The sequence below is a fragment of the Nilaparvata lugens genome, chromosome 1 (genome assembly GCF_014356525.2).
Source record: "Nilaparvata lugens isolate BPH chromosome 1, ASM1435652v1, whole genome shotgun sequence".
Taxonomy (NCBI): Eukaryota; Metazoa; Arthropoda; class Insecta; order Hemiptera; family Delphacidae; genus Nilaparvata; species Nilaparvata lugens.
The window spans coordinates 78,444,907-78,460,921 of NC_052504.1; the positions used below are offsets into that span (position 1 = coordinate 78,444,907).

General features: G+C 33.1%; 1 protein-coding gene across 1 annotated transcript; it reads right to left on the minus strand.

The window, feature by feature from the left end:
• Positions 1 to 1,498: 1,498 nt before the first annotated feature.
• Positions 1,499 to 16,000, minus strand: LOC111061240 (tRNA (guanine(10)-N2)-methyltransferase homolog). The gene is made up of 10 exons (XM_039444221.1): positions 15,996 to 16,000; positions 15,857 to 15,922; positions 12,824 to 13,066; positions 12,124 to 12,258; positions 8,700 to 8,856; positions 7,849 to 7,955; positions 5,771 to 5,915; positions 3,369 to 3,567; positions 2,783 to 2,909; positions 1,499 to 1,703 (listed from the first exon to the last, which is right to left on the minus strand). The coding sequence occupies exons 3-10, from the start codon at positions 13,025 to 13,027 to the stop codon at positions 1,578 to 1,580; spliced, it is 1,200 nt and encodes a 399-aa protein (XP_039300155.1). The 5' UTR covers positions 13,028 to 13,066; positions 15,857 to 15,922; positions 15,996 to 16,000; the 3' UTR covers positions 1,499 to 1,577.
• Positions 16,001 to 16,015: the final 15 nt, after the last annotated feature.

Below are 16,015 nucleotides of genomic sequence, written 5' to 3' on the forward strand. Positions count from 1 at the left end.
TGTTTGAAGAAAATGAATGTAATATTGTAAAGAAGAATGAACATATAGCCACAAATCCTGCAATTTTGACTAGATATATTCATATTTAATTAGAAGGCTATCAAGATATGTGCGATCGCATATCAAGAACTGTCTCAATGTCTCAATATTATCAGAATATCAAGTTGCGTACAAACTCATGCATTTCTCCTAATTATAAGGTACGGTATCTAAGTTATACCATACTTTTTCTGTACAAATAAAGATATAATAAATATAGCATCATCTGATGAAAAGCGAAGTGCGCGTGTTCGTGCGCATGAGTCTGAGCCCCTTAATATGTAACTTGATGGGGCCTCTAGGGATATTTTATTAAATTCAAGTATAAGCGGCGGAATTTTAGTCTGCTAAACCCCCACCCCCTGAAAATGGTAAAGTTTGGTCAGGGGGGGGGGGGTCAGCTACCCACCTCGAAGTCTTAAAATTTTCTAGTCGTGACCCTGGGTCCCAGGCAATTTTTGTTTTAATTATAATTCTGCTGCCGTTCGCGTTACTGTCACAGAATAGGTACAGAATGGAAACTGTCAATCAAACGCCTATCCAACCAATGCTTTTTACATGGCGCAAATACTAGACACGTCACGTGACCTTAGGAAGTTCCAATCCTGGTCTTCTGATTGGCTCGTGGCAGTGAACGAGATCAATTGATCCGGATTATTAAAGAGATCCGAACCTCCCATCAATACTATTACAATGCGGCGCTTCCTAACAAGATGGCGGATTTGTGCGCCAGGGTACTAGCCAAGTTTCCATACTGTATGTATACTGTGTTACTGTCTATTGTGACCAATTTAAATTCATGCCACTAGACTCTTAACCTTGGTGTAGAGTTTTTGTGCTCTGTGAATTGTTGTTTTCGTGAAATGACGCTTTTGGCTCCTCCCCAGGAGCCAAGGCTCACGACTAACGTTGAAGAATGTACAAATTGACCTCTTGATCTCGATTTCAATGACATTAGTGATGCTGAATACAAACTCATAGAGCAAGATAAGAATACTGACCCTGAATAGGCTGATAGTGAAACCAATGAACTTGATGTGATCCCAGGGACACTAAACCTCCCTTAAAAGTGAGCTATATTATGATCTATGGCACTCAGATGTATAGAGAAAGTGAATAGGTTAAACTCTTGTAGGCCTTTATTTAAAAAGCTTGGTCTATTAACTGTGCCATCTTTGTATGTATATGAAGTTGTAATGCATGTGAAAATGAGTGGTGTGATCCAGAATTCAGATGTTCATGAGTATAATACGCGAAACAGAGCAGATTATCATATAATGGGTCACAATAGTAGGTTATTTGAACAAAAACCAGATTATATTGGTAGGAAATTTTATAACAAGCTACCTCAAATCTTGAAAAGTAATGATGATTTGAAGATTTTCAAAAAACAAATTATAAATTGTGATATTTTTAAAATTTGACTAATTGAGGTCACAACCAATAAAGACAAAAATATGTACAGATATTGATTTTTTATTAAAGGCTTGTAAAATTAGATAAATATACATACTATAACCAAAGCGAAGCTATTTCAATCATCCGTTGGCAGCTTGAAACTTTTTCGTAGCTTCATATTTTTTTCTCGTTTTTCTAACATGATTAAAATACTTCTCTCTAAAATCCAGGTAACTGTTTGCAATATCATTTGGAACAATATTCTCCTGCAAATAATAATAATAATTACATCAACACATTTTTCCTTTAATTCGTGACTTTATTATTATTGCTAACTGATACTTTACAAAAATAAATATTTCGATTTATTGTAAATTGTTATGTTCCCCACAGCTACACTAACGGTAGAAAGAGTATTGCTATCTACTCAAAACCCAAAATTTTATTAAAATGTTAAAAAACCTCTGGATAATCGAGATTAATATACACCACGAGTAGGCGTAATCCGTGCTCGTAAATGGGTGAAAATGACTAATTACATAATTACATGGATAATTTTCATTGAAGTTGAAAATTCGTAGCAAAAAATATTGCCTACATCCTGTGATCGAACTGGAATTTTTCAGTTCTAGAATCATGCACGTTGGCAATGCACTGGACGAATTGATGATTCGATAATACTCTTCTCTTAATGCAAATGCTGTAATGATGTTGTTATGTAAATGCATTAGAATTGTATAGGAGGGTTAAGTGGGAGAGAGGGCAGGCTGCGCCGTAACTTCGCCCTCCAGGTTAGAATAAAGGCAGCCTATCTATCTATCTATCTCTTACCTAGGCTACGTAGGACAAATAAAATTAAGTTTTAATAATTGAAATAAGTCTATAGGTGCCACGGTGAATTCAAAATCTTTATGAGAAATTTCAAGTTAATCAGTCCAGTAGTTGTGGTTCAGATGGTGTGATGATGCATCAAACAACATAATTTTATGAACTAAATCCAAAGTAATCTTTATATCATAATATTGATGCAACACAAACAGACTAAAATACATGACTACAATTTGATTAGATAATTAGTTGCAAGTTTTCAAACATGACTAAAACTTTTCGTATTGCATAATTTCAGTGAGTTTTGCTTCAGTGAAATGACTGACATTGGAGAGGATAAATGTTTCTCAAAAGTAAGCAAAAATTGATACTACAATGTGGAAAGACTTATTGAACATCAACATTTTCAAGTCCTGATATGCAGGGATTATAGAATCTTGAGGAGCAGGCTACTATTGCCGAAGAAAGTCAATAACCCAAATTGAAATAGCCTAGACATTGCATTACAATACTATACCTGTGGTTGAGTTTTCTTCTCGTAAGTCAGAAGTCTTCTGGCGGCATACTTCGATAGAACTTGCTCACAGTTACCAACTAATTCTAGATTTGGATGCTGTGGTAAATCTTCCTCTTTATAATCACTTCTGTAAAATGGAATAGGATTTTATGAAATAATGTCAACCAATTTGATTTGTGTTAAATGAGGTCATTAAATTTTCAGAAATATTCATCCAGAAGTATTTTTCAATGAAAACTAAAAAGAAAAAAAATGTTGTCTTTTTAAATATGGATTAATTTAAGATTGTTAGATTTAGTAACTGAAAGTAGTCTCCCGTTGTCGTGATAAATGTTGTAGAATCTAGTCTTATTTTTCATAATAGAATAAATACTACTTAAAAAAGGATACAGTATCTGGACATAACTTGCAAAAAACAAGTAAACTTGTACAAATATAACTGGAACAAACATATTATATTCTCCTACTATAGTAATACTATAGTAGGAGAATAACTGGCATGTAAAATACTGATGGAAAGTACAGTAGTACACTGGAATAAAATAAAAATAATATAATGAAAAGATGGTAAGTTGATGTAATTTACCTGAAAATAGGAACCCAAGTCACCAATCTTCCTCCCAACTTCAAATGCTTTGATGCAAAACAAAGAAGATCTGACAATATGTGCGCCAAGTTGTAAGTGACTTTAGAAGGTATATGATTTTCCACTTGGTTTTCATTCAAGCAAACATTGCTCTTAGTTGATCCCACCCTTTCAGTGGCTTCCCTGATTCCGTATGGAGCTGAAATAATCCAATGCAATATCATACAATTATTTCGAAAATTGTTTAAAATCTTAATAAGAATAATTTTTTTGAATGCCAATGATTTGCATCCAGAGGTGTTTATTTACAAATAAAACAGATAGCCTACATACTTATTATTAGAATACTCATATAAAATTCAAGAGGTTGCTAATAATGAATTTAATCCTAATTTTATGATACCCCACTTTAATAGTATGTGTTGGGGTAATCTTAAACTCTTATGATCTGGGGTACTATAATCTAAAACATGAACATTTTTTTTAATGTAGTTGGTGATATATAAGAGAGTGAATTGTAAGATGAAGGGTAAGGTGTACAGATCGGTAGTGAGATCAGCTATGTTGTATGGCGCGGGAACCTGGCCAGTCTCAAAGAGGCAAGAGAAGAAAATGGAAGTGGCTGGGATGAGAATGCTAAGATGGATGTGTGGGGTCACAAGAAGGGATAGGATTCGTAATGAGGTGATTAGATGTACAGTTGGGGTGGGACCATTTGATAGGAAGATGCAGGAGTCCAGGATGAGGTGGTTTGGACATGTGCAGAGACGTGAGGAGAATTAAGTGGGACGGAGGGTGCAGGATTTGGATCTGGGTCGCAGGAGGAGACGGGGAAGGCCAAGGATGAGGTGGAGAGAGAGAGTGAAGGCTGATCTGCGGGAGAGGGGTTGGAGACACGGGGAGGCGATGGACAGGATTTTGTGGAGGAGACGACTGAAGGAGGGAAATGCCGACCCCATATGATTGGGATAAGGCGTAGCCAAAGAAGAAAAAGTTGGTAATATATAAGTGTGAATAATATTGTGTGTTAAAAATATTATTGTTAGTACATAACTTTCATAAGATATTTAGTCATCAGTGAATGACTAAATAATTTTTATAAAAATGTGTGTTGTGATATCATATATTATTACTATATAAATAATATAAAACCAATATACATTTCAAACTACTGCCTCTATACTACACCATAACCATAAAATAAAATACATATTTGCAAGTTTATCCTATATTATTTTTTACAATGAGCTCCTCAGTCTGATAAATTTCACTATCATATAACCAGTTTTTTACAGTTCTTTTAAATCTATTTCTTGCTTTGCAATCTGTGGGATTCTATTGTAAATTCTACCTAGATATTCTACCAATCTCTGAACAAGAACTGTGTTCATTCTAGGAACGTTATCAAAATTCAGATTTCTAATTCTGGTGCCGCAGTTATGTGGAAAATTGAATCAGTAAAATTTGTATTTTTCTTTATATAAACTACTAAAACTCATACTTAAAACTCAACTGTCTGACACTGAGAACTTGTGCTTTCGATGAATAATTCACTAGTTGAAAAACAGTTGTTTTTGTCATGATCTTAAGAATACGTTTCTGAGCTTTAAAAATTGAATCTATGAAGTTGTAATTTGCTGCAACCGAAACCAGCAGTCCATATCTTGATGATGTTGCAAAGCAATGCAGCTAACGAGTTCTGAAGTCACAGAACTACTCTTGCATTTATAATATAAAAACTAACAGAAACAGTAATTTCGAAAAATTATTTTATCGAAAATAACAATTTGAAATTCGTTTAAATAATTCTACTCATGTTCTGACCCTTTAGCTATAAATTTTACACGCAAATCTGAAAATACTACAGGTTAGCTTCAAAGAATTGTTCAAAAAATTCATTTTTATGATATTATAAAGCACGACCACAATCTTTATAATTAAAATTTATTTCCTTCTCATTAAATTAGATGTATTGAGGCTCAAAATATGTTAAAAAATTAATCTGGTAGTAGTGAATAGTTCTCTATTGCACAATATATAGAGTTGCATGTTAATAGGCCCGTCCAATTTAAAAAGGTGATACGGAAGTGTTACCTTATTGTAATGTGGAAGAGTAAACGTTAAAAATAATTAGTAAAATAAATTGGGATGAATGAAAATGAGAGTTTGTATGGAATTGCTGGAATATGAAAAATGAATCTCAAATGAAAAAAAAACATGAGATTTTGTTGAATTTAAACGGTTTATTTCGATTCCTTTTCTAGTGAAATTTACTTATAGAGCTTTTATGGCTTAAATCATCTGGAAAGTCAATTTTGTTTTAAGAGATGAATAACAATATAATGATTAAATTAGGATTTAATAGATTTTCCGAAGTTGAGGAAAAAAAGTCCAGTACTCACGATCAGTTATAATCGCGTCGAAAATCAAATCATCCCTCCAAAGAGGTAATGAAGAGTCAGCAACAACAACATCCAAATAATTGTTAAGAATACCATACTGTTTCATATTCGAATAGATACTTTCATCAACTGCACGATTTTTGAACTGAAATTGAAAAAAAAAAACAATTACAAATTGAGATCCTTATAATAGAATAGCAGGTATTTTTTATCAAAATTAATAGTACCGTATAGTTAGTAAGTAATAATGATTCCTCAAAAAAATAACCCTGGAATCGAATGCTAATCTATGATCTAGGATCACTCAACAAATTCAACATTCCACTATAAAAATTCAAAAACGAAATAGAGAATCATAAAAAATATTTATTGTTATCCTTTATAATCTATTTTATCGCGTAGCAATTTTGGTAGAAGAAGAGGTCTTTAAGCCCAGAATCTGACTCCTTCAATAATGATGTTGATAAAATATGTGTACGCTAATACTCATTTCTTCTTGAAGAAGATAATGTGCTAAGAGATGTGTTATTTCACAAATCAAAAGCCAATTGTTACCAAATTACCTTATGTACTTTTGTTATTTTTGTATTAAAAAACGCAACCTATTAGGCCCTTTGCACACTGGGCCACCATGGAAGCGCTTCCACAGAAGCGCCACCACGTGCTAGCATTGTCTCTTATCTGTCACTGCACACTAGAGCCACCATCCACCAGCCACCAGCCGAGCTTCCAGGAATGTGGTGGCTCGAGCCGCCGATTTTGTTAGCCATCAGACTGTCGCGCCACCACGTCATACCATTGAGTATTATCTGTCAATGCACACTAGAGCCACCAGTTACCAGCTACCAGAAAATCATCTCAAGTTCAGTTTCAATTCAAACCAAGTTCAGTACAGTTGTCTGTTGAAGTCGTCGTAATGAATAGCGAACAATTTGATACAGAAAGGTTCATTCTTGAAGTTGAAAGCAGACCAGCTATAATGGGACATGTCTTCAAAATTATATGCAGACCGGTATGTGAAGAAAAATTCTTGGAGGGAGCTGGTAAATCTTTAAATTGTAAAATATAACCTCACAGAAAATGAACAAAATGTATTTGGTAAGTTATATAACCATTTTTCTTAAGCATTATTCATTATAACCATTTTTCACTATTTTCGTGTTTAATCGAACGAAAAAACATCAGTATTTAACATAAAATATTCATATCATACATTTTTTTAATATGAGTTTCAAGGTGATATTTCTGCTTGTCCCATTTTGGGGATGTTGGCATCTTTGTGTTTATTAGTCAATATTCAAGCATGTCCCATTTTGAGAACGTTGGTAACTTTGAATAAAAACTTTTCCAATATTTTATATTGGTAGTACAGCTTCATGAATCATAGGACAATTATATTTTATGGTGTTGTCTGCGTGGTGGTGGCGGCTGTAGTGTGCAATGCTATTAGATATTGATGGTGGCGCTTCCATGGAAGCTTCTGTGGAAGTGCTTCCATGGTGGCCCAGTGTGCAAAGGGCCTTAATTATAATTTTAATTTTCATACGATTATTTCAATATATTTTTTATTACGGAGGTTGGCCATATAAGGGGAAGATTTGCGAGGAAGCGAGGAAGAAAATTTTTCATTACAGAGTAATTTTAAAAATGAACTGCCCAAAGTACATAATTAGTCAGTATTCGAGATGATTTGATCAAATAGTCGATTGTAGAGAATCACATGACAACAGTTAATTATAATAGTCAATTGAAATTACATGAATTTTCATTATTATATAGAACACCAAAACAATATTAGCCAACCAAATGACCTCCATTGCAATCAAGGTTTTCTAGCAGCCTTGTCTAATAATTTCGCGTAACTTCTTTTATCTTGACAAAGAAAATTGTCCCTTGTATGTGACGAGAATATCCCTTGGACACCTCGATTGAAGAAGAATATTTAACAATAATACATTAGTTCGCTAATAAAATACAGTGCATAGCAATACCAGCTGAAGCCAGTACGAGACAACAGATATCATTCCTTCTGTTCATGTTTCCTCAAGAAACAAGGCCTAGAAACGTCCTCAACTCACCCTGTCTTGTTTCCTAGTTGGTTTTGTCCTGCCATGTAACATCAAATAATCGATATCAGCTCCCAGCACATGACCACCAAATCGTGCAGCCGCTACAAGAAGTGAACCTACACAAAACGAACGCATTCGTCAATCATAATATCCTAAAGCTTTTCCATTTTATATGGAACAAATTTTCAGTTCCCATTCCACTTAATCAAGAATCCTCCATGTATGGAGGATGAACTTCTAGAAAATAGAGCATTAAAAAAATTCAGGATAATTTTATTTTCCAGTAGTTTTATTTTTTAAGAACTTGCCTAACATTATTGATTATAATTTCAAATTTATGGATAGTTTTCTGTAGCTCAGGAATACTAACCCAATTTAGTGACCAGGAATTCGATTAATGATAACACAAAAATAATCGTAAGTTATCGTAAATTCCAAAAAAAGCTCTACGTGTACTTTCAGAAGAGCGAATACCTGCAGTATCACAAGTATACTTGGTACATACTGAGTATAATTTTCGGTGATTTTTTCGGGCTACTTTTTCACTGAGGAATCGATGAAGTCGGTCCTCAGATCCTGGAATTATTCTTTTGCTACCTGATAATCAGATTCCAGACCTCAAAAAATTATTATTAGTTCAATGTAGCACTGTAAAAAAATTGATCACACATCAAGTACAATACAGCAGACAAATTGACTTATGATCTCAGTACAATCTATTTTCTCAGGAATTATTACGTAATTGATATAAATTGATCATTAACCCTACATCACATAACTATCAATTGCATAGAACTTAGGTTGTCGATTTGTAAAAGAAGATACTTTGAGTTATTGTTCTAAATGAGTTTAATACTTACCAGAGCCAACAAAAGGATCAAAAATCAAATCACCATCCGACACTTTTGCCATATTAGCCATCAACAGAGAAAGTTGTGCATCCATGCTTGTATTTCCGATGAACTTTCTTTTCTTCAAAGATAGTTCTGAAATTACGTTTCTCTGTCCAGAGGAAATCTGAAAAATATATTTACTTATTATAGAAAAAGAACAGATTCCAACAATAGTTGAGTGATAGGAAATGATGATTAAGAAAGCCCTCCTAAATAGGCACCTGGTTTAATAAATATAACTAAAAAATTAATAATAATTATTAAAATTCTAAATTATTTAGAAAGTTTGGTTAGAGCATCATTGTTATTAATGATTGGTGAAACTATACATCCATTGATTGAATAGCACACTATATTATGTAATAAAACATATAATATAATGAGAGTACAATCAGGAAGTTTTATGAACTTCTTAAAATTAGCTGGAATGACGATCATAGATAGTCTTTTACAAGTTTATTACTCGCCTATTGCCTAAGCAGCTAGCTTCAGAAATATATATATTTTTTACATTTGAAGCAATGTTTATGGAGATGCTCAAATTAATAACAGTATAGATATAGAAGAATAGAAAAGTATCTATTCATTTAATCATTCAGAATAACACAACTTACAGAGAAGTACCACAGGCTTCCGCCCAAAACGGTTCCAATTCTAATTTATACAACAGTCCAAATGTAGCTAGGAAGTATGACTCTTTATTTGATGACACGGCGAAGTTCTAACAGTAATGTCCACTAGCACATTATGAAATAGTTTTAGACTCTGCCTGTTTCTTCTTTGCAATTAAAATTTTTCATTAATAAATGAAATAAATAATAAAGACCTATAATGACAAAAAGATGCACAATAGACCCAGCTGGGAAGTATCTTTAATTCTTCGATACAATTTTTATAGACTTTCATCTTTCATGAAAAGTTTTATCAATCAATTAAAATGTTTGAAATAGTTTATTTTTCCATCAGTAGCTTCAGCTACTTCCGACTTCTTCCATTGCTTTATTCAGGGATTTTACGTAAGCACAGATTATTGCTGTGAACTGAAAATAGTAGATTAAATGTTCAGTAAGAAGAAAGAAGAAACTTACAACTCTTCCAAAGAATACGTGGTACGGTTGTTCAGGAACATTGTTCGGTGTGAGTCCATAATACTCGGTGTATAAAAAGGAACGATCTGGATTCTTTAGTTTGATTGGACCTTGGATGGGAAGATAGCTGAAAGTCTGGAATAATTTTAATATTATTATCAACAAAGAATATAAAATAAAGTTAACTAAGGAAAAGTATATTTATATATCAAGTACACTAAAGTATATCAATGAAAATAAAATAAGAAATAATAACATACTTCTAAATTTATTATTCATTTTCAAGAAACCTGCATTAATAATTTCCAAGACCTCTGCAACTGCAATTTTTTTTCAGAATAATTCACGGTTGACGTACTGGTTACAAAATTTCATGATTAAAAATTTCATAATTGTTGAAGTTAACCATCGACTAAAACCTAAACACCAACTTTGTATTTCTAAAGTTATTTCATTTCTAGTGTCTTTTAATTTTTAGCATACTACTGTTTTGAGATGTTTTTGTAATTGGATATTGTAATTAGCACAATCATCAACTAGCATTCACAAACAAGGCCAAGATACGAATAAAAATATAAAAATATTATATAGGCCTATTAGTTTTGCATTTGTTTGAGAAGTTGAATAAGAGCTTAATAACAGGTCTATAATTATGAGAATAATTTTCAATTTTAGTACAGTGGTCTACTGACCAATGAAAATTGAATTGTTCGATTAGAATGATTACCTCAATTTTCTGAATCTTTTCTTTCAAAGATTGAGCATGACCAAAAGACTCGACTTTGATCTTGAACGATAAATGCGGTTCAAAGTGAGGCATCACCTCATCTGGCAATTTCTTCAACTGCTCATGCAGTTGTTCAATACTATTGGAATGTGCCCACAGTTCTGTTATCGACCTTAAACAGACCGATCGACTGGCTAACTTCATTGCACAGTCATCCGATTTCAACTGTACGATCCAATAAGGCTGAAACAATACATTAATACTGGCAATCGAGCAAATATGAATAGGTATATTATAAATATCATGAATAATGATAATAAAGAATTTTTTCATTTTAAAACATTTCTATCTGAAACAGATCACTTTCAACAGAGGTTGGTATTCAACCTCTTAATAGAAAAGTTCAAACACTTGAAAATCACTATTCAAGCAGCCAGTGTTTTAATTATCTTAAAAGTTGAAATAGTTATTTGTGCAACTAGTGCGCAAAGTGTCAGTTTGCTGCACCGAAAGAAACGTTTACGCCCGAGCCGTAGGCGAGGGCGGAATGGTTTGTTGAGTGCAGCAGAGGAACTTTGCGCACGTATTTCACATTAAGTTTTTCCTACAGTTACCATTGAATATGAAAAGTGGGTAATTATGGGTAAAGTTGCCTGAAATGCATCAAATGTTTTTCTGTGTAATTCTATTATTGATAAAAACCTTAATCCTAAAATCCTAAAGTCCTCGTTGTTCTTGGTTATAATATATAATGAATAATAATTAGCGCGTTGTGCTTCGTTGCACCTCTGCTCACTATAGCAGCCCACTCACTGTTACCAACTTCATTTTCATTTTGCTGCACTGTTGCTCCATATAAACTACTAAGTATTTTGCGTTGCCATGTTGCAAATCTGGAGTGCAGAAAAATTTTCCCGCACTAGAGCGGGAAAGTGATTCTTTGCGTTCTGTAATCAGTGCAGCAATGGCCACTTTTCAACGTAACTGTAGGAAAAAAGAATTTCTATCAATGTTTATGGAGATGCTCAAATTAATAACAGTATAGATATAGAAGAATAGAAAAGTATCTATTCATTTAATCATTCAGAATAACACAGCTTACAGAGAAGTACCACAGGCTTCCGCCCAAAACGGTTCCAATTCTAATTTATACAACAGTCCAAATGTAGCTAGGAAGTATGACTCTTTATTTGATGACACGGCGAAGTTCTAACAGTAATGTCCACTAGCACATTATGAAATAGTTTTAGACTCTGCCTCTTTCTTCTTTGCAATTAAAATTTTTCATTAATAAATTAAATAAATAATAAAGACCTATAATGACAAAAAGATGCACAATAGACCCAGCTGGAAAGTATCTTTAATTCTTCGATAGAATTTTTATAGACTTTCATCTTTCATGAAAAGTTTTATCAATCAATTAAAATGTTTGAAATAGTTTATTTTTCCACCAGTAGCTTCAGCTACTTCCGACTTCTTCCATTGCTTTATTCAGGGATTTTACGTAAGCACAGATTATTGCTGTGAACTGAAAATAGTAGATTAAATGTTCAGTAAGAAGAAAGAAGAAACTTACAACTCTTCCAAAGAATACGTGGTACGGTTGTTCAGGAACATTGTTCGGTGTGAGTCCATAATACTCGGTGTATAAAAAGGAACGATCTGGATTCTTTAGTTTGATTGGACCTTGGATGGGAAGATAGCTGAAAGTCTGGAATAATTTTAATATATTATCATCAAATAATATAAAATAAAGTTAACTAATGAAAAGTATATATATATCAAGTACACTAAAGTATATCAATGAAAATAAAATAAGAAATAATAACATACTTCTAAATTTATTATTCATTTTCAAGCAACCTGCATTAACAATTTCCAAGACCTCTGCAACTGCAATTTTTTTTTTTCAGAATAATTCACGGTTGACGTACTGGTTACAAAATCTCATGATTACAAATTTCATAATTGTTGAAGTTAAACATCGACTAAAACCTAAACACCAACTTGTATTTCTAAGTCTTTTAATTTTTAGCATACTATTGTTTTGAGATGTTTTTGTAATTGGATATTGTAATTAGCACAATCATCGACTAGCATTCACAAAAAAGGCCAAGATACGAATAAAAATATTAAATAGGCCTATTAGTTTTGCATTTGTCTGAGAAGTTGAATAAGAGCTTAATACCAGGTCTATAATTATGAGAACAATTTTCAATTCTAGTACAGTGGTCTACTGACCAATGAAAATTGAATTGTTTGATTAGAATGATTACCTCAATTTTCTGAATCTTTTCTTTCAAAGATTGAGCATGACCAAAAGACTCGACTTTGATCTTGAACGATAAATGCGGTTCAAAGTGAGGCATCACCTCATCTGGCAATTTCTTCAACTGCTCATGCAGTTGTTCAATACTATTGGAATGTGCCCACAGTTCTGTTATCGACCTTAAACAGACCGATCGACTGGCTAACTTCATTGCACAGTCATCCGATTTCAACTGTACGATCCAATAAGGCTGAAACAATACATTAATACTAGCAATCGAGCAAATATGAATAGGTATATTATAAATATCATGAATAATGATAATAAAGAATTTTTTCATTTTAAAACATTTCTATCTGAAACAGATCACTTTCAACAGAGGTTGATATTCAACCTCTTAATAGAAAAGTTCAAACACTTGAAAATCACTATTCAAGCAGCCAGTGTTTTAATTATCTTAAAAGTTGAAAAAAGAATTTCTATCAATGTTTGTGGCAGAAAGTTCAATATTTTTTTGTTGATATGATCAGGAACGTCAAAAAGACGTTCTATGAGCATCTAGTCTTAGAGCAGGTTTGAACATCTTATCAAAACTGTGAAGATCTTTTCCTCTAGTCCAGAAAGTATCTAGATCTATACCGTATGTCTAAAATGTTAGCGTCAGTCAATTGTTTCAACAGTCATAGTTGGAATTTGTGATTGATTTTAAATTTGTTAAAGACTTTGTGAAATGAAAAGTGGAAGAAAAATTTATTAGTATCAACTCAGCTGAACTTTCAAAGTGGAATTCAAAATATGAATTTTATTCCTGAAATGTCGAAAGATCCATAAAACAAACTCGGCTATAAAAGAGTTAGGCATCAAAAGTTACCCTCATGAAGAAAATGGTCTACTTTAGTCACTAGTTACACAGTAACTAAAATTCAAAATAACTTACAGCAATCCTGTGCTATCTAGAGTAGATATAGTCCAGTCAATATAGACATGCGTACTTGCTATAGGCGTGCTTGCAATTTATATTGTGGTTTTGATTTTTTCAATATATTGTTTGGATACAGAAGTTTAGAACCAATTTTTTTCATGCAAAATTTCCTTGTGCTAGATACAGAGTGGCCGCAAAATTTCGTAATTTCGGTTCATCTTGCAGCCATTTCCGCCAAATCCAGTTATCGGACAGATAAATTCGCTCTCGCCGTTTTTTGGATTATCAAATTCTGAATAAAATTAGATTATTCGGAACTTTCTATCTCCAATGAGGACTAAATTATGATTTTTCAAATTGAGTAAAATTTAAGAAAAAAAATTTTCATAAATTTTAGTTTTTGATCAACAATATCTTCCGATTGTTACCATTTAAATGTATAATTCAACATCCCTCTGGGCGTAATTTTGTGCTCTACAATCTGAGACCAGGTAGAGCGCTCTATCTCATATAGATTTCTAGGTACACCTGACAACAATGCTTCTTGCATAAGAAAACAAAGATATTGTCAAATTTCACTATAATATTTATTAAAAACTTTAAAACAGTACCATGGTTTCACGTAAACCTGAAGGTTAAGAATGTTTCTGTATCCTCATTCCTCAGTATAGCTGATGATGCGTTGGTAAACGTGAAACCATGGTACTGTTTGAAAGATTTTAATAAATATTATAGTGAAATTTGACAATATCTTTGTTTTCTTATTAATGCAAGAAGCATTTTTGTCAGGTGTACCTGGAAATCTATATGAGATAGAGCGCTCTACCTGGTCTCAGATTGTAGAGCACAATATTACGCCCGAGAGCAAATTTTTCCATCCGATCACTGGATTTGACGGAAATAGCTAAAACTGAAAAATGAACCGAAAATACGAGGTTTTTGGGACACTCTGTATCTAGCAAAAGGAAATTTTGCATGAAAAAATTGGTTCTGGACTTCTGTTATGTATCCAAACAATACAAACAATATATTTTTGGGACACTGTATCTAGCAAAAGGAAATTTTGCATGAAAAAATTGGTTCTGGACTTCTGTTATGTATCCAAACAATATATTAAAAAACCATAACTACAATATAAATTATTACAAGCACCAATGTATATAGTGACTGGACTTTTAAAGTACCACAGATCAAAATATGTGTGTACAGTTTGAGTCCTGTAGCTTTGCCTATCGGCGGAGTGCCACTAGACTACAATAGGCTACTACCCGTTCAAAAACATCGAACATTTTTGAAAATATAGCCCATCTTTCCAAAAGCAAAAGATGTTCTTTTGTATCTTCTCAAAAGCAGCATGTTGCATACACAAGGAACTTTTTGGAGTTAAGTCCTTTTAGCACAACACAGTTGTGCAGACAGCTTCCTTCAAGGAAGCTGTGTAGGAGCTTCCTCCATCTAGGGATCTGGGGTCTCACGTCTCTCAAAGCCGTGAATATTACCCCGCAAAACATATCTTGCATAAATGCCGTTTCAAAGTCACGGAGGCAGAGCTACGCGACGCGTACTGAATTGAATATTCACAGTACGTGATTCAGTGTGAATGAAATCATTGTGAAGTGATAATAATAATTACGAGTCCAGAAATCAACAGCTGATATGAGCCATCACTTTTATACGCACACAAACTCGATGTTATAAGATCGATTGAATAAAAGGTAGCTCATTGATAATTGTGATTGCTAATAAATAGAAGCTAGCTGAAGCATGCTGATTGCTAATTCCAAGTAATTTTCAAGCAAATGCTAGGATTCTAGTCAGCTGTCTTTATAGCAAGAACTGATGGCTGGTAGCTAGTTATTAGATTATAGTTTCTATTCAATCGACCCATTGTTGACTCTCCTTTCTATGAACAGACGATACAGCTTCATCGTTTACGTCCTTGACAAATAGCTGGTGTGCTTTACACTTTACCTGATGAAAGTGAATCTTGCTTGATCAGTACATAAAAATAGCCACTTCACTAGGTAAATGAAGTAGATGACAATTCTTCCATAATTATATACAAATTGAAACAATATTTTTGGATGCTAGTAAGTAAAGTGTATTTTTATTACTCACATGTTTATTTGGAATTTCATCCCATTTTAGTGAAATTTTCAGAGTGCTGGCAATAGATACAATTTCCTGTAAAGTGAAAGAATAGATTAGAACTACTCTACATCGAAATACACAATTAATGTCGACAGAATCTTGAAACATTGAATCCAAGTTCAAGAC